Source organism: Microcaecilia unicolor, chromosome 7 (genome assembly GCF_901765095.1).
Source record: "Microcaecilia unicolor chromosome 7, aMicUni1.1, whole genome shotgun sequence".
NCBI lineage: Eukaryota > Metazoa > Chordata > Amphibia > Gymnophiona > Siphonopidae > Microcaecilia > Microcaecilia unicolor.
Window position 1 is genome coordinate 228818104 of NC_044037.1, and position 26318 is coordinate 228844421.

Sequence of the window (26318 nt, forward strand, 5' to 3'; positions counted from 1 at the left end):
GAAATTCTATCTCAGCAGTCAGACACAAGGCAGGTGGGTTAGAGTTGTCATACAATACAAGGGGAACAAATATATTGCCTTCTCAGTATTTATGCCCCTGCTAGGGAAGCTCCAATTATAGATGTTGGTACCACCCTCCTAGTATTGGCGAGGATTTCAACACGCCATGTGGTACCTTATTTTGAAAATAACACTAGGGTCCACCTTAGGAGTCAGCACTAAAAATAAAAGATCTAGGTGTCATGGTACACAATATGCTGAAATCTTCTGCCCAGTGTGTGGCGGTGATCATAAAAGCAAACAAGGAATTATTAGGAAAGGGATGCAAAATAAGAATAAGAATATTATAATGCGTCTGTATTGCACCATGGTGTGACCTCAATGAGTACTGCTTTCAATTCTGGTTGCCATATCTCAAAGATATAGCAGAATTAGAAAAGGTTCAAAGAAGAGCAACCAAAATGATAAAGGGGTGGAACTCCTCCTAAATGAGGAAAGGCTAGAGAGGTTAGGGTTCTTCAGCTTGGAAAAGAGACAGCTGAGGGGGTTTATGGTTGAGGCCTACAAAATTCTGAGGGTGCAGAATAGGTAAAAGTGAATCGATTTTTCACTCTTTCAAAAAGTACAAAGACCAGGGGACACTCAACAAAATTACATGGAAATATTTTTTCACTCCAAGAATAGTTAAGCTCTGGAACTCACCGCTAGAGGATTTGGTAACAGTGGATAGCATATCCAGTTTAAAAAAGATTTGGACAAGTTAATGGAGGAAAGGTTCATAGTCTGTTATTGAGATGGACATAGCCACTGCTTGCCTTGGGATTGGTAGAATGGAATGTTGTTACTATTTGGGTTTCTGCCAGGTACTTGTGACCCGGATTGGCCACGGTTAGAAGAAGGATACTGGGCTAGATGGACCAAGTATAGCTGTTCTTTTGATGAGGGTGCTTTGGCCTAGTAAATCAAAGATCTTCATATATCCCAGTAATTTGGGGAAGAAGAAACAATAGACTCCCCCATCCACCTAGAGGACGCAAACTCAAGAAGCAAAACACCTGTCTAACTATACCCACATGAATACCTCCCTACTAACATCAAGTAACTCCAACAGCTAACAGACCACTATTTGGAAACTTGGGTCTAGTAAATGCTAGATCAGCCAACAAACAATTTTCTATGACCCATGATGTTATCAGTGAATATCACCTAGATATCCTGGGAATAACTGAGACCTGGCTGGATAAAAGCAGAGGGGTCCCATTGACTGAATTGTGCCCCACAGGATTCGCTATCCTGCACCAACCAAGACAAGGGAAGTGGGATGGAGTGGCAGCAGTCCTGATCTGAGACACAGGCCTCATTGAAGGGGCACAAAAATAGTGGAAGGGCAGCTGCCAACAACACTAAAAAGAGCTGTGGTGCACGCCCTACTGAAAAGAGCTCCCTTGACCAGGACAAGCTTGAAAACTACCGACCAGTCTCCATCTACCACCTGTCTGAGTCAGCATGCTTCCTAATCCAGCTGGGAGAATGAACCACTGTGGCTGACTGCTGTCCACACAGCACCTCGCAACAACACATCATCTGTCTACTATGGTATTGTTTGTATTGTACTGAAACGTTTCCTTTTCCAGATGTTGTTCAGAATAGTTGTTTGGTACTGATGCTTTACTTATCAATGCTGTTCTTGCATTTTTCTCTTTAACACAATGTCTGTTTTCCTTGCTTGCTTTCAGTGGGAATGGAAATGTCTCTTGTGATTATTACTTACACTTTGCTTTCATTCTTTTCAATTAAAGAACTTAAATTTGCATCAGTGACTTTTTACAGCTTTTTCCATTGACAGTATTCTAACTTTTAGTATGTGTTCTGTGAACCCTCACAATTTAAATGCAGAGTTTATAGAACAAAAGTAGAAGTGTATTATTTCCTTTTTCTCTTCAGACATCTGCCTAATTATAGTTAGTCCACTGGATTAACGAACGGGTTCACCATGGCCCAGAGTGATACCAGGCGTTTTATTTTCAATTGAAAAGGAATACACTATTGCTACCACTACCACTAGCCCTAGTGCTGAGGCTAAGAATAAGCACCTCTTTATCCTGCCCAACATGCAGCCAGCATGACTTTTTCCTTTTCCCTTCCTTACATACCATTTTGGTCTAGATGAACAACAAGGTCATCACATTAAAGTATTCAGTGCTACTTGGCAAGAAAATTTTAGGGGCCCTTTTACAAAGGCACACTGAAAATGGGCCTGCGGTAGTGTAGATGCTGTTTTGGGCTGGTGCAGCAACATTTTTCAGTGCACCTGTAAAAAATGCCTTTTTAAAATTTTTGCCAAAAATGGACGTGTGGCAAAATGAAAATTGCCGCTCGTCCATTTTGGGCCTGAGACCTTACTGTCAGCTATTGACCTAGCGGTAAGGTCTCACACGGTAACCAGGCGGTAATGGTCTGCACACGTAAAATGCTGATTACTGTCCGTGTGCCAGAAAATAAAAATATTTTTTGGCAATCCAAGATGGCGTCTAGCTGAGCGGATGTGTGTTTAGCTCTCTCCAACCTCCACTGAAATTTGCACACAGAGACTCGCTTACCGTTATGGGGAAGCGAAAGGGTAAACCCAGTGTACTTCTCTCCGCAGGCAGGATGGAACCTGCTCCGTTGAGGTAGATGACTGGCAGAAATGGGATTGCTAACGACGGGAGCTGGCGGTTTCGCTACGGGCGGTCCGGACAATCTTACTGACCTTAGCGCTGAGGGAGTCTTGCTGAGTCCTCCCCTAAAGGCTGTACCCCCAAGGCCAGGAGAGAGGCAGGATACAGCGGTGGAACGGAGCAAGGAATCCGGAAGTCGGTCCCCTGCGCTCGTTTGTGGAGACCCCGCTGCTTCCTCAATGCCAGAAGGAACACCGTTGCAGGCGAATGTATCGCCTGCAGTGAATCTGAGCGTGCCCTCTGTAGTGCTGGGAGATTTGAAAAGACCTACAGCCATCACCCTAGAAGCTCTATGGGAAGCGATACAAGGCCTAAACTCCAACGTACAACAGATTGCTCGAATCCTAACGGGAGAATTGGCAGAGGTAAAGCAAACTCAAATAGGTATTTCTCTTAAAGTTGCAGAGCATACAACTAAACTGAATGTTTTGGACAATGACTTTAAAACTGTGAAATCCTCAACAGAAATGTTGATGAAAAGCTCTAATTTTCAGCAGCGTAAAATAGATTTCCTTGAAAATCAAATTAGGATTAATAACTTACGTTTTCTTAATTTTCCAAAATCTCCACTCATCCCAGCATTGGAAATGTTGAGGAAATATGTTCATGAGATACTGGGGGTCCCCTCTGAGGGATTCCCACCTATCATTAGAGTGCAATATATTTCTGGTGCAAGAAGGGGTGATATTCCTCAAAACCCTCAAGCTGCTACGAATCTAACTGACTTCCTAGAAAGTTCTATGGAGGTCATAACTGAGAGAACCACATTGCTTATTACATTTGCTCTACAAACAGACCACAACAATATCCTGAGACTTTATTTTCGCCATATGAACTCTACTTTTTTTGGTTCAAAAATACAGATTTTTCTAGACATTTCCAAGGACACCCAGAGAAGAAGAAAAGTTTTCCTGTTGTTAAAAGAAAGAGTTCTCCGTTTAGGAGGAACCTTTCAACTGAGGCTTCCTTGTAAATGTCTTATTACTATTAATTCCATATCATATATTTTCTTTGACCCAGAAAAATTACAAGAATTTATTTCCTCTAAAGAATAATGTTGTAATAGGCACTGTATTAAGGTGCTACTCGGCTGCGATTTACCGTCACCTCTCTCTGTTCACTTAAATTGATTATTCTTTGATTTTACAGTTTTTATTTTCCTAAATCTTGGATCATAACTTGTGGTCGATATAATGTAAGGATAATTTCCACTTTGGATTGAATTTTCTTTACTTTTGTCTGGATCTTTATTTATGTTGTATTGCATAAATGTAAATTTGAATAAAGCATAAAAATAAAATTAAAAAAAATATATATATATTTTTTGGCATGTGTAGCGGATGCGTGTCAAAAATGAAATTACCACAAGGGCCAGGCGGTAGCCGGGCAGTAACGCAAAACTGGCATGCATAGGCGCCTATGCAGCTTAGTAAAAGGGCCCCTTATTTTCTTCCCCTTAGAAATGCACACCCATTCACCAACATTGCCATAGAATTTTAAGCTGTAACAGAAGCCCAATTCCAGAGAACTGGTATTTCAGGACGTGTTCTGAAGTGGTTTACTGTTTTTTTTAAAGCACAAAACTGTACAAATTGCTTGGAATAAACTTGTTTCAAAACCCTAGCATATGTCATGGGGGGGAGGAATACCTGCAGGGTTCCTTACTTTCTCCAAATTTATTTAATGTCTATTTAAGTGAATTACATAAGATGTTCAACTCCTTAGAGATTCTATACTATTCTTATACAGATGATACTTTGTTACTCTTCCCACTTGAAGTACCTTACAGAAACTTTTGTTTTTATGTCCAAGGTGTTTGAGAAAATTCACCAATGGATGTTATTCGATGGCCTGACGATTATCTCTGACAGAGCTCATATTTTATGGGTAGAAGGAAGGAATGTTGACATGCCAAACTTTAGGTTAAAATTAGCCACCTCGGAACTTCACCTTTAATTCAGAAATTAAGATTCATGGAGTGAAAGGGCTCAAATCTGAGTATGGAGTCACATATAAATGAAACAGTTAGGAAGGCTTCTTCAAAATTAAAACTACATCAAATTAAACCATTTTTAGATGTTTCTCAGTTACAAACATTACTGTTAGCTACTATTTTGAGCCAATTAGTCTATTGTAACATATACTACTGCCGGAATTCTGCGCGACTACAGAGCGCAGAATTTGTGCAGAATTCAACATTTCCCCACAGAATCTGCGGGGCTGTAGTAAAGGATGACATCTTGCCGCTCAGCTGACCCCCCGCCCGCTCGCCTGACTCTGTCCGCTGCCGCCTGGCCTACCTGTGCATTACTGGTGGTCTAGTGGCCTTTTCGGGGGAGGGGGCAGGGAAGAACCCCACTCTTTCCTGCCACGCTGCTGCCATACTCTTGCTGGTGCCATGCTTTTTCAAAATGGCTGCCGAGACTTCAAGAGGTAATCTCGTGAGACTACCGCTTAAAGTCACGGTAGCCATTTTGAAAAAGCACAGCACTAGCAAGAGAGTGGCAACAGCAGGGCAGGAAACAGCGGGGTTCTTTCCTGCCCCCGAAGAGGTACTCCCGCTGCAGCATCTACTCCTCCTACCCCGGGTAAGTGCAGGGGTGTCTGGAGGGAGGGAGGAAGTGGCTGTAAAAAAAGGGGGGGGGGCATGCTTTGGGTGGCTGTTAATAAAGAGGGGGATTCTGTGGATGGGAGACTATAAAAAAGGGATTCTGTGAGAGGGAGGGGCTGCAAAAAAAGGGGGATGCTGTAGGTGGGAGGGAGGGGGGATTGTAAAAAAATTTGAAAATTTTGTGGGCTGAAGTTTGCAAACTTTGGGCCCCTTTTACTAAGCTGTGTAAACGTCTACAGGCACCAAAATTAACTTACCACCCAACTACCGCGTGCCTTTTGAGGTAATTTCATTTTTGGCACGCGTCCGATATGCGCACCTGAAAAATATATTTTATTTGTGGACGCATGCCACGTGGCATCTGACACACGTAGGTTGTTACTACGCAGATTCTTTACCACTTGGTCTATGGCTGGCGGTAAGGTCAGACACCCAAAATGGATGCGTGACAATTTTGATTTTGTCGCATGTCCATTTTTGGGAAAAATTTTAAACAGGCATTTTTGGTACGTGCGCTTTAAAATATTTCTGCGCACGCCCCAAACCCTCGCCTACACTACTGCAGCCACTTTTTACCATGGCTTGGTATAAAGGACCCCTTTGTGCGCAGAATTCTAGCAGGAGTAAACGTGTTGTTGGGCAAACCAGATTCACATATTACAAATCGTGCAGAAGGTGGCTGCAAAATTGGATTTAGGGGATAAATCTACTAACTGTGCTATCCCACTCCTTATAAGATTACACTGGCTTCCAGTGAAGGCCAAAAAATTCATTTTATACTTTTTATTTCTTTTAAAAATTTTACATGGCTTGTAACCTGCTTGTGTACAATAATTTTGCTGTATTCTGCTGCTAGGTTCTCATGTTCATCTCAAGAAATTTGATTGACAATTCCATCCATTCTTTTATGCCAAAACTCTACAAGGAAAAGATCAATTGTAGGTAGTGGTCCTGAGCTCTGGAACAAATTACCACGCAGACTAAGAGCATTAGATTATTTTACATTTAGGAGTCTCCTGAAATCCTATTTGTTTATTATGTATTGAGAGGTTAAACTTCATAATTAATATTTTGCTTAGTTATTATTTTGCTTATGTATTATGGGATTATAGCCCATCCTTTTACTTTGCTGTAATCTGCCTTGAGCTGCAACTGGTTATGCGTAATAGAAATGACCATATTAGATTAGATTAGAAAAATGATGGCAGATAAAAACCATATTGCCTATCCATACTATTCCCACTATGGCAGTACTACTAGAATAAATTATTTATTTAATACATTTATATCCTGCTTTTAGCCAAGGCGGGTAATAATATTCATATACATAATTTTACATAGATGTCACATACATAGTCTTCTAACAAGCAGGGGACTAACAAGCAGGAAACAGACCTGTGTCTAAATTTGTGGTAAATACACGCCTTGATACAACGATTTTTTGCGAAACTGAGGCCTGAGTTGGTGTGTTTGGAACCCATGACACTTCTTTATCTATACCTGCATGCTTAAAAGTTAAGTTCAACTTGTTATTATTAGTTCTTTTGATATGGATCCCCTCCTCTTTTGATTTTGTGGATTCTTTTAGTATCCTTTACCTTTTGAAACACAAAGGTTTTTCTGTCTGTGATGAGAACCCCCTCCGATGTTAGAAGAGCACTACGGCTCTCAATGTGAAGCCTTATATATATATAGGCTGGAGGTTGGGGAATTCTGAGGCTTTTCCCTTGTTGTATTTTCAAAATTAGAACAAATACACTCCACAGAATCTTTAGTGGGATAGATTCAAGTACTTTTTTCTGTGCCATAGCTATTTTGAGAGCTTTTTTATTTTTTTGATTACTTGGTAGTATTGCTCTCTCTTTTGTGATACATACAATCATCACATACATCATTTTAGCTGGGTGGCAGCTACAACTATATGGAAAGGATACCTAGAGGCATATTTTCAAAGCACTTAGCCTTCCAAAGTTCCATAGAAACCTATGGAACTTTGGAAGGCTAAGTGCTTTGAAAATGAGCCTCTAATTAGTCACCTGTATTATATACATAGTCTTCACTCTTCACATATATAGTCTTTGATGGGTTGCAGTTGTAATTATGTAGTGAAGAAACATGATGAGTAGAATGGGTGTCAGGTGTGGTTGAAAAGAAACACAAAACTAGGAATGGATTTAACTAGATAGGCCCTCACACCATGTTAGAAAAAAAAAAAAAAAAAAAAAAAAAAAAGATAGGCCTAATTTTTAAAGCATATGCTATGATTTTTAAAGTCACTGTCCCTATGGTGATTACAGGGTTTAACTACAATTGATCTTTTTAAGAGAAGGGGGGGAAAACATGTCACTAGCTACACAGCATATATTTTAAATATTCTGTTGTGATTTTATTTTGTGTTATTAGCCAAATAAGGTACCACATGACTGAAGCCAACTGAGCAAGAGTGAAAGGAGAAACATTTGTGTTAAAAGTTATAAATTATCATGCCCCGACATGCAATGATGTGTTGATTATGCCCAGGTAATTCATTTTTTCTTGGAATCCTATAGTCCTTATAATACTGCAATATTGAAATACTTGTTTTTAAGAGGTGTGCTTTTGTAAACTGCACTGGGAAAGCTTGTTAACTGGGAATGCAGTATATAAGAAGTAAATTAAGTGAAATTTGGCGTTTTCATGTTTGTAGTACAGAAATAAGAAAATCTTGTTAGCATACTATGATCTAAATAAATTAAACTTTATTAGAAGTCATTCATTCTAAGGGCTTATTTGAAGCACACCAGCTAAGGGCCTCTTTTACACAGCCATTCTAGCGATTCCTTTGTGGTTAATGAGAGGAAAGCCCACTAAACTCCTATGGGTTTTCTTCATTTGCTGTGAGGGAAATCGCTAGCATGTCTTTGTAAAAGAAGCCCTAAGCTTGCAAAGAAAGAAAATTCATGTATCAAAAAGGGTTTATAAAGAGGGCAGTGGAATGAGTTTTAGGTTTTATTATTTAGAATGCTACAAAGTTAATAGAGAACTTCATACTGCATCAGTTTATTTTGAGTTAGAACTGGTACTGGCCTTGTGTTTGAAAGGTATTTCTGACCTGACTTTCCCCACTTCAGGTTAGAAATTAGTAGAATGATCTTTAATGCTGATGTTTATATATCCAATAATTGTATCAGTTAAATCTTAAGCCCCATTTCATATGTACAACTGGTATCAAATTTCAAAACATTTCCCTATATCATTTACAATTTGTCTATACAAATGATCAAAGTATATGGAAGCAATGGCATAGCTAGGATTGAATGGGCTCCTAGTGAAAATGGGCTTCTATAACACCAACTCCTCCAAAGTGGGAGTGGGAGGGAGGTAGGGGGTGGTGGTCTGTGAATGAGTAGATATTAGGGGTATGAGTGTGTGCAGGAGTTCAGGTTTTGATGTGTTTGGGGGGTACATGTATGTATAGGGAGGTACCTAAGACTGTAGGAGTATGTGTGTGTGGAACCAAAGACAGGAGTGTTGAGTGAGCGAAGGGCTACTGTGGTGGTGGTAGGATTGAGAGAAGGCATCCAAACTGGGTAAGCAGGGAGGGTGGGGTTGCAATGAAGAGTTTAAGAAATATTCCTCCACCTCTTCCCCCATGACATATAGTACATAAGCTAGGAAATGGGAAGCAGCAAACATGACACTCTCAGCATTTACCTCTTGCAGTGCTGCTATCATGTTGCCTCTTGATAATGGACTTTCATCTACTCCCTCCCCCATATAGCACGGTAGCTGATAAAGCACTTAAGCATTTCATCTCGGGCTGTCTCAGGGCCAAAGTCTCACAATGAGCTGTGAAATCACAGCTCTTATTGTGAAACTTTGGATCCACAGCAGCCCAAATTGAACAGCTCAAGCTGTTCATTGGGTGTTTGGGTGCAAGGGAGAAGGGGTGATGAAGACTAGGCGGAGGCATAAGAGCAGCACTTCTAGAGGTCAGTATAAAGTGTGCTGTGGTCACCTCCCAGAATCGCCATCTGTCTGAGATTTTTTTTTTTAACCATAACTAAATTTCCATTAGTCCGGAATGTGGCTCAAACCAGTAGGCAGCCCCAGCTTTTTGCTGAGGTCACTCAATAGTAGCTACCCCCCTGCATGGGGGAGATTTTTTCTTACATGGTAGTTTAGAGTGGTTATTCTTGGCACAATTTTCAAAATCAATCTTTTCGGAGCCTGTACTCCTGTGGAAACTCCCCACCATATGTTTGCCCATATTAAGGGGAAAGGGACTTGATATGCCGCCTTTCTGTGGGTTTTGCAACTACATTCAAAACGGTTTACATAGTATATACAGGTAGTTATTTGGAGGGTTAAGTGACTTGCCCAGAGTCACAAGGACCTGCAGTGGGAATCGAACCCAGTTCCCCAGGATCAAAGTCTGCTGCACTAACCACTAGGCTACACCTCCACTCCTGGACAATTTTCAAAACTCCATTTTGGGTTCATTGTATTTTTCCTCAGTTTTTGGAATATATGAATATATATATATATATATGACAAAAAATAAATCCATAATGAAAAACTAAAAAAAAAAAGCTAATAAAAAACATTTGATATAGGCAAACACAAGTGCTGACTTATATAAAACCCTTTCAAAACTGACCTCCACATGGATGTAAAATTCTTAATGCAGAAAAACATAGTTGGCCCTTTAGGCTACTCTGTTTTTATTTCATGGATCTCACCACTATGTGGAAGTACAGTATATCAACCAACCTTCAGACCTGCAAGGGTAATCTAAAAGCACGGCTCCATAAGTACACTGTATCTAGTTACATCAAAATTATATATTACTTACTCATTTGACAAAGTTTGCTTGCCAGCTTGTAGTCTTCATCCATTAAGGCTGCAAGGAACTATAAAATAATGTTTATTTAATGCAAGAAAGTTGTTATTCAGTACTGTATTATTGGGTAAAATGGACTAGTAGTTTTTAAAGTCCCTTTCTCACTGGATAAGAATTTACATAACAAAAGCCACCAAATAAACTGGCATCCAAATGGACAGTTTCACTAGAAAAGCTCAAGACAGAATACATGCCAAAGGAAATACCTTTCCAAAGAGGGCTGAGGACCAATGGAATATAATAGATTACTATGGAACTTTATAAGTCTAAGTGCTTTGAAAAAATGCCTCCATACCTCATTAGCAATTTAGGCTTTGAAGTTTAAAGGATTTATCATTTAGGTGATTTTTTCACATGAATTTGGGAGCACTGGTTTTGTTTGCTCACATTATATACAAAATTCTTGGAGAAGTTTGATGATCGAGAAACTTGTCCACCCTTACGAGCAGATTATTACCTTGAGGTGCTGCTCTGTTTGGGTGAGTTAACACTCAGAATCTCTCCTTCACTTACAAAACTTTTTTCTTTAGGATCCATATTTTGGATATTTGATTTATAATCCTTCTAAGTCAGTCTTCTCATAGTTCTCTTTAAGTTAAGACTCTGGTTTGTATTTTATTATTACATCATTCAGGGAATCTCTCATCTTACATTTCCCTAGCTTCAAGAATGTAACCTACAAGCAATTCATACTGCCAACTTCTCAAATCAAGGCACTAAAACTTGGAACTACCTAAACAAATTAGATCAATTACATGATGTTTCGAAGCTTACTGATTATCAATAGAAATCAAACAAAATAAAACATGGAAAAGAAAATAAGATGATACCTTTTTTATTGGACATAACTTAATACATTTCTTGATTAGCTTTCGAAGGTTGCCCTTCTTCGTCAGATCGGAAATAAGCAAATGTGCTAGCTGACAGTGTATATAAGTATATACACTGTCAGTGTATATAAGTATATACACTGTCAGTGTATAAAGTAATGCTTGAATGTTTTCACTTATATACACTGTCAGCTAGCACATTTGCTTATTTCCGATCTGACGAAGAAGGGCAACCTTCGAAAGCTAATCAAGAAATGTATTAAGTTATGTCCAATAAAAAAAGGTATCATCTTATTTTCTTTTCCATGTTTTATTTTGTTTGATTTCTATTGATAACCTTAAGAGTGGACTAACACGGCTACCACACTCCTCTACTTAAGATGGAAGCTTACTAAAAAACTCATTTTTTAGTACAACCTTCAATAAAGCAAAGAATTAATTTTGAACTGAACAATGTTTGATCCTTCTATATCATTTTCCCTCTCTCTTTATAATTAAAGATTACCTATCTAATATTACTTAGTATAGTTTTACTCACTATCATTCTAGTTGTGTCTCCTTATTATCAATTCTATATTGAAACTGTCAACTTAGTTGCTTTTTTTTTAGTAGCTTCACTGGCTCCCTATCCGTTTTCGCATCCTGTTCAAACTTCTTCTACTAACCTATAAATGTACTCACTCTGCTGCTCCCCAGTATCTCTCCACACTCGTCTTTCCCTATACCCCTTCCCGTGCACTCCGCTCCATGGATAAATCCTTCTTATCTGTTCCCTTCTCCACTACTGCCAACTCCACACTTCGCGCCTTCTGGCTCGCTGCACCCTACGCCTGGAATAAACTTCCTGAGCCCCTACGTCTTGCCCCATCCTTGGCCACCTTTAAATCTAAACTGAAAGCCCACCTCTTTAACATTGTTTTTGACTCGTAACCACTTGTAACCACTCGCCTCCACCCACCCTCCTCTCCTCCTTCCTGTACACATTAATTGATTTGATTTGCTTACTTTATTTTTGTCTATTAGATTGTAAGCTCTTTGAGCAGGGACTGTCTTTCTTCTATGTTTGTGCAGCGCTGCGTACGCCTTGTAGCGCTATAAAAATGCTAAATAGTAGTAGTAGTAGTAGTTTATTATTCTATCAGTTCTCAATAGAATTGCGTATTTCAGGATTATTGCTACTTACGTTGAAATAGCTCATTTTAAATTTCAACCTAATATAAGAATTGATACTTTTCAAAATGTGTACCACTCTACTGAGGTTTATAACATAAGACACACTGAACTTGAGCTCTTCTTGAGCTAATGTGGGATTAAAATGTCACTTCATACACAAAATGTGGCACAGGTGTGAAGAACAAACCCAAACTGTGCACAATAATTCTTATACGTTTGTGGTGCAATCACAATAAATACATAAAGACTTTTCCACTTGAAGTTTCTATTTTATTGGAGGAAAAGACCTCAGAAGCCTAACATGCTCAGTGTCACAAAACAGACAGTTTAAAGCACTAAATAGGCATCCTGCTCAATCATTGGTCAAAAACCTCCATTTTTTTTTTTTTTACTTTTTCTACTCTTGCAATCAAAACATCAAGTTAAAATATCAAGTCTTCAAGCAAAAACATCCAGCACTTAACTTAATGCAGTACTCCTGACGCGGACCCGTTTTGCCCACCAGCCTTTTCAAGAGACCATGCGATGGCAGATCGGGTATGAGCACAAGATACAAGCAGTCTGGTCCCTTGAAAAAGCTGGTGGGCAAAACGGGTCCCCGTCAGGAGTACTGCATTAAGTTAAGTGCTGGATGTTTGTGCTTGAATATTTTAACTTTTTGACCAATGATTGAGCAGGGTGCCTATTTAGTGCTTAAAACTGTCTGCGCTGTGGCACTGAGCACGTGAGGCTTCCAAGGTCTTTTCCGCCGATAAAACAGAAACTTCAAGTGGAAAAGTCTTTATGTATTTATTGTGATTGCACCACAAAAGTATAAGAATTATTGCGCACAGTTTTGGGTTGGATAAAAATGTCATTCATTCATTCATAAATAGATAGATAAATAAATTTGCTATTGCTAAATACAAGGTAGACCTGACAGAACCCAAATGTTGGGGTCCAAGATATGTGAAAACATTACAAGTGAATCCATATTCTATCAGGACTACAGAAACAGGGTATGGGCTAGAGGCAGGAGCCACAGGAGAAAGGCTAGATTAGAGAGCAGAGTGGTTGTTCTCTGCTCTGCTCCAGGCTCATACTCCTCTTCTCAGCAGGTCACCTGGAGTAAAACATCGCCACTGCTCTGTCTCTGGAGTCCGAAAAGAAATGGCAGAACTGTGTTTCAGGCTGTTCCCCCAGAAAGTAAGCACTTGAACTAAATTTTAAGGTAAACCACTTTGATGTGACTTACTGAACCAAAAATACGTTTTAATTACAGAAGCTTCAATGCTCTGACAGAATTAATTTTTTTAAATTTTTTTCTAGTATACTATCTGCCTGGAACTATATTTCTCAAATAGTACATATGCTACATTTACCTCACCCATCAGCTCTATTGGCGCTTTCTCTTTTTCATCTTCTTTTTCACTAAGATCATCACTGCTTTCCTCATCTTCTCTATCTTTATTTATATTTGGTAACTTCTCATTAATATCATCAGTGGAAAGTGACTGAAATTCAACAGCAATATCAAACACGTTCTCTAAAACTTTTTCTTTCTTACCTAAAATGCAAAAAAAAAAAAAAAAAAACAACAAAACTTTAGATTACTAATTTTTTTTAATTTGTATTTTAAGATTTGTAGTTTTCAGGACCACATCTCCCCTCATTTATTGGCTTTCCACTATTTTAAGATACTTGTATTATTTCAGGCCTTCAGAGAAATCTCTTCACTTATTATTTTGTTGCAGAATGCCTATTACCAATGAAGCTACAAGCTAGTTTCTGCCAGTGAGGGTTTACAATGATAAGTCATTTCACTATATTCATAGCCAGACCACAGTGGCGTTCCTAGGGGCACTGACACCCGGGGTGGATCGCCGATGCGCCCCGCTCCCCGGAACAGCGCGACCCCCCGGCGAAATAACCCCCCGGGTGCAGCGCGACCCCCCGGCGAAAGAACCCCCCCGGGTGCACGCCGCTGGGGGGGGGGGGGGGGTGCCACGCGCCTGTCGGCTCTTCGTTTCCATGCTCCCTCTGCCCCGGAACAGGAAGTAACCTGTTACAGGGCAGAGGGAGCATGAAAACGAAGAGCCGACAGGCGCACGGCACCCCCCCCCCCCAGCGGCGTGCACCCGGGGCGGACCGCCCCCCCTTGGTACGCCACTGCCAGACCAGATTTATGGACATACTAATAGCAGGGCTACACCCTGAGAGTGCCACCTATCATAAAATTTTAGAAGCAAACCAAGGCATTCCTTTTTCCAGTAGCTTTTGTGCTCAGTGGTTAATTCTTGTATTCCACAGGAATTGGAATTGGGGGGGGGGGGGGGGGGGTAGGAAACAAATGCTATGGAACCACCAAAATCCATCTTTCCTCCCTTTCCCTAGGGTAGTGATGCTACAATCAGCAATTCAGAAGATGCATTGTTGCTGGCCGACTTGGGATCTTGAGCATCTGTGCATGCTCAAAGCCACCAGCCAGCCATGATTCATTTTCTTGCATTGCTGATTGTAGCATCGCTGTCCTGCATGAAGGGAGGTAAAAAAAAAAAAAACAACACTGGACACCTCATGAAGGAGGGGGAGGTAGAAGGAAAGATGGTGAAGACCATAGTAAGGGAAGGTTTTAGAGGTATAGGGGAAAAATGCTGAATATCATGGGGAGGGGGAAGGTGAGGGGAAAGGGACAGAGATGCCAGATGACATGGGAGGGGGGAGTACATGGAAGGGGGTGATGCTGGTCTATGGAATGGTAGGGAAGTGAAGGGGAGGGGAGATGCTGGAGCTGGGGGTAGAGCTGCCCATCCCCTTTACCAAACAAAAAGGTGTTCCTCTGTCCTGTTGTTTTCTTTCATGTTTAGGAAATCATTTTAGAAGATTTACACATTTACATAGTAACAGCTATTTTAGAAAGGTGCTACTTATGCCTTTAGATCTGTAGCACACAGTTTAGAAGGAGGCATGTATTTATTTGTAAAAATTTAGAGCCTGCCAATTGAAGTATCTTTGTGGGTAACAAAGCAATATTTGAAATAAAAAACAATAAAGGGTGCTGGGGTGTTTTGTGGGCAGGCCACCAAACTATGCACATACTTATGATTTTACAACAACAACATAACCATATATTAACAATCTGGATGTCAGCATTTAAAACAGCTCCAAGACAAGGCTTATCAGCTAACAACTTTTTGAACCTGGAGCTTGCAACAGTGATTAAGAGGGCAATGGTGTTTACCTCTTCCCTGCTATTAAAAACTAACTCAAAATTGACCTAAAAACTGTTCTTTTCCCCACTTGGTTCTTTAATTGAATTTTCCTGGATGTTCAGTTTTATAAAAACTGGCACTTAAAATAAGTGCAAGCATTTACAGATGCATAATCCTGACTGCTGCTGTGTCTGTTTAAACATGTTTTGTAAATAAGCTGCTCCAGATGAGCATGCTGCTAAACACATGAATATTTCACGTGGCCTTATGAGATTTTACAACAGCATCCACTTTTAGTGGAATGGAACAGTCTACTGGTTTTAGTAGTAAATTAAGGAACAAGGAAGACACGGTTCATATCTCACTGATGCTCCTTGTAGGTTTGGGAAAGTTATTACCTTAGGTAGACAGACTGTGAGCCCTGGAGAACACGGAAATCTAATGTAATCCTTTACTTATACATCGCTTTTTCCCCCATCGAGTCCAGAAGGTTTACAATAAAATACTGACGAACAATTGCATAAATGAAAATAAGAAAAATATAAAAATTGACCCTAATTCAAAAACTGTTGGAAAAGTTTTAAGACTTCTGAAAAGCATAATAAGAGGTCTGTTTCTTCACCAGTAAAAGAAGCTTGTTGCAGATTACAACAGCTGTATATAAAAAAGACGATGCCAATATCTTTTTAAGCTGAGCACTCTTAAAAGATGGAAATATTAACAGATAAGAATCTTTTGATCTGGAAACATTTCTGGCTGAAGGGAATACCACAGAGTCAAAATTTCTGAAGCCAAACCATATAAAATTTTAAACACAAAACAAGCTAATTTAAAGAAGACTAGTGCTTTAATAGGAAGTCAGTGATCAAAAGTAAAGGAGAAACATGATCAAATCTTTTCTTTCCAAAAATCAATCTAACAGCCATATTCTGCAAAAGTTGTCATCTTTTCATAAGAATATTTTAAATTCCAGAATATAAGAAGAACAAACAGTCCAACTGAGACCAACACTGCAAATTGGCTTTCATGAAAGGACGAATTAAAAAACAAAACAAAAAACACTTCTTATATAAATTATTAATTTGGGCTTAACTTGGTCAGACTTAAATCTATTATGACACCCAAAACTTTAGATGAGTTTACAATATCCAGGACCAAATAGTGGCTGGAGCTTTATGCCATCCATTTCCCCAACCATAACATTTAGCTGAACTTAACTGGAGTTGATTTTCATTAGACTAAGATTCAATCTGGTTAATGCAGGATAAAACTACAGGTATGGTATGGCCAAAATAATAAACATATCAGCAGCATAGGAATACATAGGAATTCCCTAGCCCTACAACACAGTGTCCAAGAACACATGAAGATATTAAACAAAATGGGGGGACTTCCGGTGGAGCTGCCGGCCAAGATGGCCGCTGCACAGTAAGCTCCTGCAGTCGACGATCAGGGATCTCACTAGAAAACGAAATCTTTTCCTTCAAAAAGCAAAACTGCAAATGCCCCCTGTCGCGGAAAAGCTCCTGACTCCGAAAATGTACCGCGAAGTCTAAAATGAGCAGGTGGTACGGAGCAATTCAGCGTACCCGCGAGTAACCGCCCTCGTGAAAAACCGCGATCAGAACGAGAAGAAGAGAGTCACAAGGCTGAAACCAACAGCAGATCCAAAGTAAGCCGGGGAAAAGACATAGGCTGGCAGTTGAAATGGCGGGTGACTAGATCGGCGATCTAAGCGGACGAAGGGTGTGGGGAAAGCGGAAGAATGAGAACGGGAGGCGCGGAGCAGGGGGCAAAGAAATGATTAAGTTCGACCCAAAGGACTGGAGTAGGCCACGAGGTTACTGAAGAAGGGCAGACAAACAACACCTTCAGTTGTTGCTTTTGGTTTTTGCTTTTGGGTTCACATTAAAACGTTTACCCAGGAAGAAACACCCTACCACATAGAAAGAGTATTATGTAGCTGAGCAGGGGATTATCAAACTGAAGAGCCGTTGGAAATAGGAGAGTAGTGTGAAACCCGGTAGCCACCCAGAAGTGGAATTGAACAGCATTTATCTGCTTTTAGCAAACTATCAAACTGCTTAACAAGGAAGAAGAATCCTTTAATATAAAGAGGAGTACTATGAAACCGTGCAGGGATTTATCAAAGCGAAGAGCTTGAGGAAATATGTGGAGAGTGAATTGAGACTTGGAAAGCACCCAGAAGCGGAGTGGAATAGTATTCAAACAGTAAGCAGTGTGATTAGCAGGAGCAGACCACTAATCCTAACAGGCGGACAAAATATAACTGCCCCCAGAACTTTTGTATGGCGACCAGAAGCTCCAAGAAAGAGCTAGATAAAAACAAGAGCGGGGGAACAAAAATGGCGGGGAAAAACTCACCACCGTCACCATCAGTGAGCTCAGCCTGGGCCTCAGAAATTGTGGCAGAGGTGAAAATGGCAGTGGAGGACACTATGAACCATAAGTTACAACAAATCATCGATAAGCTAGATGATATGGATCAAAGGTTCACCACTTTTACTACAGAGCTCCAGGAAGTCCAGCAACGACTAGGAGATGTGGAAAACTCTTCACAAGAAGCTTCAAAATCTATAGAGCACCTCCAAAAAACGGTATCAACATTAGAAGATAAAGTAGATGATTTGGAGAATCGCTCTCGTAGAAATAATCTTCGATTGGTAGGAATACCAGAATCCATACAGGAAGCGGAACTGAGAGGCTTCTTGGAGCCTTGGCTTGCTAAGATTTTACCTAATCAGAGCGCGGCAGAACCGCTGAAGATAGAAAGAGCGCATCGCTTGGGACCGAGAAAGGAGACAAACACCCGCCCAAGGGTGGTTATTTTGCGATTGCTCAACTACCAACATAAGATGGATATATTAGCAGCGCTCCGGAAAGGAGGAACACTGGAGGTGGATGGACAAAAGATACTATGTTTTCAAGACTATTCCACTAAAGTATCCCTCCAGCGTAAGCAATTTTCGCAAATATGTGGGCGACTTCATAAAATGCAGATAAGATTTAGTTTGTTGTATCCAGCAAAACTCAGAATCCAGCATAATGGAACAACAAGATTTTATGACACTGTAGAAGCTGCGCAGGCCTGGGTGGAGAGATTAGAGAAAGACAACCCAAGAGCATCAAGGAAAACATGAAACAGATCCAAGAGTGACAACAGCACGGCTGAAGCAAAAGCAGGAAGGAACCGGAAGACTTGTGAATATAAGTGGTTATGTTTGATAGTTTTGAAATGTTGTTTACTGTCTATGTTGATTGCATGTTTGATAAGATGGGAGAAAAGAGAACTAATAACTGTTAGAGAGTGAGGGGTCCCGGGTCAGAGACATGGAAGTAGGGCACTCTAGGTGCCGTTAAGAGATGGGGAGAATGGGAAGAAGGTGGAAGGGAGGGAGAGGGGGGGAGGGGGGGTGAAGGGAATATGGGGAACCAGGAACTTCATGGTTAAAAAGGAACACGACAACACAGGCAAGATAATAGGAGTCACACGAGGAGTGTATAGCAAGGGTATTATGTTTAATCATAGGTGGGGGGGGGGGGGGGGGGGTATAGGCTGGGATGCCCCCTAAACCTGCTTAGAGAAGATATCATTACCAAAGTTTTTGTGATGCTTGATAATACGTAATGGGTTTTAAAGTGGTAACGTGGAATGTGGGGGGTATCTCCTCGCCGATTAAAAGGCAGAAAGTGCTTCAAGCACTTCATAAGCAACAGGCATCAATTGCATTGCTTCAGGAAACACACTTAACAGCCAAGGAGCATGAAAAACTTTGTCGCTGGTGGGTGGGCTCATATTATGGATCCCCAGCGCAAGGGAAAAAAGCAGGGGTCATAATATTAATTAAGAAGGGGGTTCAAGTCATTACACACAAGACTATAGCGGACAAGGAAGGAAGATACGTATTGGCACACTTAACAATAGAGAGACAACCAGTAGTCATATGCAACGTGTATGCCCCCAATACATACAATAAGGCATTTTACAAAAAACTTTTACATCACTTAACGAGTTTTGAGGGAATTCCTATGTTGATAGGAGGGGATTTCAATGAAGTTGGAGACCCGACACTGGATAGATCTCAAGGGGGCAAAAAAAGATTAAGCGCGGAATCTAGAGGAATAAGTATGTTGAGTGAAGTCCTAGAATTGGTGGATGTGTGGCGCACGCTGCATCCCTTAGAGCGAGACTACACTCATTTATCTCGTGCACATGCCACCATGTCACGGATTGATTATATTTTTATTTCTCGCACACTATTCACAAAAATCAGGGAGGCAGAAATAGGACCCATAACAATTTCGGATCATGCAATGGTGAAAGTCAAATGGGATATATTAGATGGAAGCCCTGGTCAGTTTCAATGGAAATTCCCTATTAGGCTTTATAAAGATCAGGGATTTCGGGAATTTATACTAACTAAATACAAGCAGTTTCAAGACACTAATCAGGAACACATGGTAAACCCAATACTATACTGGGATACAGCTAAGGCTGTACTGAGAGGTGAGATCATCGCGTATACAAGTTATCAGAAGCGGACACGGGAGAAGGAACTGTTTAGGTTAGAAAAGGAAATAACGCGGACAAGACGGGAGTACGGACGCCAACATGACATTACACTAAAAGCTAAACTTCTAGAATTGCAGCAAACATTAAATGAAAGGCTCCACAATCAGGCCCAACGAAACCAAATGTACTTTAGATATCATTTATACAAATATGCAAATAGAAGCGGAAGGATGTTGGCCAGGTTAGCAAATCCCAGACAAGGCAATTATAAAATAAACACCTTGTATTCCTCAAAAGGAACTTTAGAAAACAAAGATGTGCTTATTAATAAAATCATGCAGGAATATTATCAGAAGTTATACGCTCTCCCAGACCCACCCCCGATGGATAGTGAGATCTATTTGGCGGGGCAAGAGCTTCCGCAGATAGATACAAACAATCTGGAGATGTTGAACGCACCCATAACGATAGATGAGGTGTCATGGGCTATACAGCAAGGACCATTGGGGAAGGCCCCAGGGCCGGATGGCTATAGAGGGGAATTTTACAAAATATTGAAAGATGAAGTCGTACCTCCCCTAACTTCAATGTTTAATGTCATAGCGCAGGAGAGGCAATTGCCTCTCTCGCTACGAACAGCGCAGATAATAGTACTCCCCAAGCCAGGACGGGATACACAGAAGCCTGAATCTTATAGACCGATATCATTATTAAATTATGAAGCCAAACTATTCGCTAAAGTGTTAGCAAACCGCCTTTCTCGAATACTTCCAGATATCATAGAGGAATCACAGGTGGGATTTGTACAGGGGAGGACGATCACTAAAAACATGAGGAAGATATTGGTCACCTTGGAGGCGGTGTCCACGCAGGCCACTCCATCGATATTAGTTAGTTTTGACGCCGAAAAGGCATTCGACAGAGTGGTTTCGGATTTTTTATTCAAAACTCTAGACGCTTACGGTATACGGGGGTTCTTTCAGGAGGCGATTGGGGCATTGTACTATCTCCCACAAGCCCAAGTATGGGTAAATGGAATCCTGTCACCTCCCTTTGCTATACACAGGGGAACGAGGCAGGCCCTTTGTCGCCTCTACTGTTTGTATTAACACTAGACCCACTGATTAGAGATATTCAACAGACACCAGACGTACAAGGGGTACGGATTGGAACAGAAACGTTTAAAATAGCAGCTTTTGCTGATGACTTACTGGCACACGTTATCCACCCTGAAACATCAATGAAGGCTCTCTTAGAATGTATGACAGAATATGGGGATTTCTCTGGCTTTAAGCTTAATTTGGAGAAGTCTGAAGTGTTACAGAGGGAGGGAGTCCAACTAGGAGAATGGCATGAACAAACGCCACTGAAATGGGCGGAGGAATCCTTCAGATATCTAGGCATACAACTAGCGATGGACACTAATGCGCTTTATAAACTTAATATAGACAAATTATTACAGGATACCAGAGGCTCTCTTGAGAAATGGAACCATCTGCCCATCTCGTTAATGGGCAGAATAAATTTATTTAAAATGGTTATATTCCCGAGATGGCTTTATATTTTACAGGTGCTGCCAATATATATCCTTGGGAAAGATTTAAACAAGCTAAACAGGATGTGTCGGAAATTTCTGTGGGGGGGAAGGAAGTCTAAATTACGATTTGAACATCTGTATGATGGATGGGAGCAGGGAGGATTAGGATTCCCTTGTATAAGAAGATATAACCAGGCGTGTCTTTTAAGACACTTCAGGGATTGGTTACTTAATATGAATCAACATACGCCACTTAGTTGGGAACGCACATTATTTAGGCCATGGCACTTGAACTTCCTTCTTCAGGCGAAAACAAAGAGTTTGCCACCTGAATGCAGGAAAAGTGTATTGCTGCAACCATTGCGACGTATTTGGCAACATCTCATGCGATCCTGGAGACAAGACCCCAATATAAGTGATCAACTTCCGTTAAAAGGGAACAGGGATTTCCCCCCGGGATTAGAGAAAGGGTTATTTGAAAGATGGCAGGCATCAGGAATCACTTTACTTGAGCATTTGAGGAATGAGGATTGTATGGATTTCAGGACATGCAGCAGAGGTTTTCACTTACTAATAAAGATTACTATACATATAGACAATTACACCATTATTGGTTTAGTTTGGACCCAGCAGCTTTGGATATGAGGGTGGGACAAAGGTTGCGTGAGTTTATGAGGGGAGACGCTAATGGACAGGTATCAATATCAAGTATGCATAGAGCTTTAATGAGGCTCAATCCACCTCGAGTATATGACAAGCTTAAAGACTTATGGAGTAAAGATTTGGGATATGAGCTGAAAGGCATAAATTTTGATAAACTGATTAAGGACATACCCAAGCAAGTGAGTGGGGCGGAGCTGCAGGAGAGTCAATATAGGATTATACTCCGAGGTTACATAACGCAATCACAAGCAGCGAAGGCCGGATGGATATCCGATGCCCAATGTCCGAAATGCAGTAAAGAGAAGAGCACTTTTATGCACACATTTTGGAGATGTAATAAAATTAAATCCTATTGGAAAGCAATACAAAACTATGTTGAAAAAATATCGGGGCAAAGGATGTTCCCCTCCTGGAGAGGGGTACTTTTGAATAAAAATAACGCATATGGAATTTCAAATAAAAATTTGGAGTTACTCTTCTGTAAGGCATACGCAGTGGGAAAGAAATGTATACTCAGGCACTGGACACAGGCGGAGCCACCCTCAGTGTGGCTCTGGAGGAATAGATTACACGAGCTAATGCTTTGGGAGGCCAGATCGGCATTAAACAGCCCAAAAAGAAGGAAGCATTTTATAACTATATGGAACCCATACTTACAAAATATTTCTCATAAAGCAAGAAGTGCAGTACTAAATAATTTAGGTAAACCCTAATTTGAGAAACACTTGGTCGAAATGTACTCCTTGTATAATTAGGTACAGATTGACGCTGGATGTTGAAAGAGGACTCCATGAAGTAAGGAGCTCAGAGCAGAGGCTATGAAGGGGGGGGGGGGGGGGGGGGGGGGAGGGGGGGGGAGGGAGGGGGAGGGACATGGTTGAAGGGGAGTTATCGTTATATAAAATTGATGGTCATTGATGGAACAAGTATGATGTGTATAAATATATATGCTGTATTGTTATGACTTTAATCTGTTTGTTTTCTACAACCTTGCTTAATAATATTTGATCATCAATAAAAACCGTTTAAATATAAACAAAATGGGGGACAAGGGAGAACACTGGGGTACCCCACATAGTGGATGTCAGAAATGAGAAAATGTATCTTCGCTTTTCACCACATGAGAACAGTTAGACAAAAACTTTTTAAACCACTCTAAGACCATTCCAAGAAATGCCTATTGTAACTGAATGTAACATACCTTGAGCTACTACTGAAAAGCAGTCAGCTAAAATCTAACTGTAAATATCCCAACTTAACCATAACTTTCTATCTACATGTACTCTGCAAAAGACTTTTAATGTGTTTGCTCATTCTACTTGGCAGAATAATTCAAGGTCTTTTCAGTTGGTTGAGGATCACCTGTGAATTGCAGTCTTGCCACAGATTTTCTACTGAATTCTTGGTCACTCAAAGACATTTACTCTGCTCTTGCTGGGTCATTTCATTGTTGAATTTGCTTTGTGCTTATGATCATCGACTTACTGAATCACAAATTTTCTCCCCAATTCCAGTTCTATGGCAAAGTGCAACCGGTTTGCATCCCTACAACATAATGCTGCCATCATGATTTATAGTAGAGATGGTAAGATGATGTTTTGCCAGATAATCGCTCAACACTAAGACTAAAAATTTCCATTTGTGCTCAGACCAGGTTTCAGTGATGAAAACTAGACCTAAATCATCTTCAGTAATCCAATTTCAGATTATGTGGGATTTATTGACTGTAGAACGAGCATTTATGTAGCCTATGGGGATAGGTAGAAAAGTATTTGTGTAGACATTAGCACATTTTTCCCCACTTTAAATTTTTATTATAATAATTTTGTAACAGTCAACTTTCATAAAGAACACATCCTGCTCACTCAAGCCCACACAGGGGCTAACAATTTCTAGACTAATACAGCACACACAAGCTTATCATCTAGTTGAACTCCTCTACATTATTTGTTAAAACTGGACGGGCTGAAGATAGGACCTGAAGTGGTGAACTGGATTAGGAACTGGTTGACGGACAGACGCCAGAGGGTGGTGGTTAATGGAATTCGCTCGGATGAGGGAAAGGTGAGTAGTGGAGTGCCTCAGGGATCGGTGCTGGAGCCGATTCTGTTCAATATATTTGTGAGTGACATTGCCGAAGGGTTAGAAGGTAAAGTTTGCCTATTTGCGGATGATACTAAGATCCCGGAGGGAATGGAAAACATGAAAAAGGATCTCGGGAAGCTAGCAGAATGGTCTAAGGTTTGGCAATTAAAATTCAATGCGAAGAAATGCAAAGTGATGCACTTAGAGAGTAGAAATCCACGGGAGACATATGTGTTAGGCAGTGATAGTCTGATAGGTACGGACAGGGAGAGGGATCTTGGGATGATAGTATCTGAGGATCTGAAGGCGACAAAACCGTGTGACAAGGCGGTGGCCGTAACTAGAAGGTTGCTAGGCTGTATAGAGAGAGGTGTGACCAGCAGAAGAAAAGAGATTTTAATGCCCCTGTATAAGTCGTTGGTGAGGCCCCACCTGGAGTATTGTGTTTAGTTTTGGAGGCCGTATCTTGCTAAGGATGTAAAAAGAATTGAAGCGGTGCACAGAAAAGCTACGAGAATGGTATGGGATTTGTGTTACAAGACGTATGAGGAGAGACTTGCTGAACTAAACATGTATACTCTGGAGGAAAGGAGAAGCAGGGGTGATATGATACAGACGTTCAAATATTTGAAAGGTATTAATCCGCAAACAAACCTTTTCCGGAGATGGGAAGGCGGTAGAACGAGACTGAAGGGGGGCAGACTCAAGAAAAATGTCAGGAAGTATTTTTTCACGGAGAGAGTGGTGGATGCTTGGAATGCCCTCCCGTGGGAGGTGGTGGAGATGAAAACGGTAACGGAATTCAAACATGTGTGGGATAAACATAAAGGAATCCTGTTCGGAAGGAAGGGATCCTCAGGAGCTTAGCGGAGATTGGATGGCAGAGGAGGGGCTGGTGGTTGGGAGGCGGGGTTAGCGCTGGGCAGACTTATACGGTCTGTGCCCTGAGAAAGACAGATACAAATCAAGGGGCTGGTGGTTGGGAGGCGGGGCTAGTGCTGGGCAGACTTATATGGTCTGTGCCCTGAAAAAGACAGATACAAATCAAGGTAAGGTATACACAAAAAGTAGCACATGTGAATTATCTTGTTGGGCAGACTGGATGGACCTCCGTGCAGGTCTTTTTCTGCCGTCATCTACTATGTTACTACATTATAAAATTAGTCCCTTAAATAACTTCCACACCCCAAATAGACTGTGCGCCAATAATATACGCCACCCCCCTCCCAACCCTCCAATTTCTTCCGGCCCCTTCATAACTTGAGAATGCCCCTTGGTTTTTTGAGGTACGCTCTCTCACCCCCTCCCTCCCCTTGGCCCTCCCCCTCCAAGCCCATCAACATCCTCTAATTCTCCACCATCCTAACTGCGTAGTAATCGCTGTTGGAATTGAGCCCACCCACCCTTATGCCGCAAAACCCCCTCTCTGCGATAAGCCGTAAGGCGCTCCATTTCTATTAACTGACCCAATTTGCACTTCCAATCACCCAATGTCAGGGAGTCTACCTTATTCCAATGCTATGCTATAAGGCACTTGGCTGCTGCCAACCCCCATTGCAGCCATTTGCTCTCCTCCCAAGAATCCCACTCGTTATGCAAACCCAAGAGGCATACCGCAGGACTACATACCAATGATGATTCAGTCAATAATACTAATGCTTTCATAACGGCGTGCCAGAAGGGAACCACTCTTGGGCAGGTCCACCATATATGTAGACAAGAACCCAGCTGTGATTTACACTTCCAGCATATGTCTGATCCTCCTTTGCTGCAATATGGATGGGAGTGAGAAGTTGGAAACCCTCGTCATTGGAAAGAGCAAACAGCCCCGTTGCTTCAAGAAAGTTAAGCAACTTCCTGTGTCATATGAGGCTAACACAAATTCATGGATGACTGGGGAAATTTGGAAGCAGTGGCTAAAGAAGTTAGACACTAGAATGCGGGCACAAAGTACCAGATTATGTTGCTCTGTGATAATTGTGCTGCACACAGGGATGATGTCAGGCTGTCTAACGTCAAGGTGGTCTTCCTGCCACCAAACACTACCTCTCTGATCCAACCTATGGATCAGGGCATAATAGCCAATTTCAAA

At 41.1% G+C, this 26318-nt stretch overlaps 1 protein-coding gene across 1 annotated transcript in view; it reads right to left on the minus strand.

Moving 5' to 3' along the window:
* The window catches only part of ERICH2 (glutamate rich 2), an 83584-nt gene that overhangs the window by 15377 nt on the left and 41889 nt on the right, over positions 1–26318 (minus strand). Inside the window, exons 10-11 of the mRNA XM_030210434.1 lie at positions 13578–13762; positions 10166–10223 (exon numbers count right to left, since the gene is read on the minus strand). Of these exons, the coding sequence (XP_030066294.1) occupies positions 10166–10223; positions 13578–13762 (243 nt within the window). The remainder of the gene's footprint in view (positions 1–10165; positions 10224–13577; positions 13763–26318) is intronic.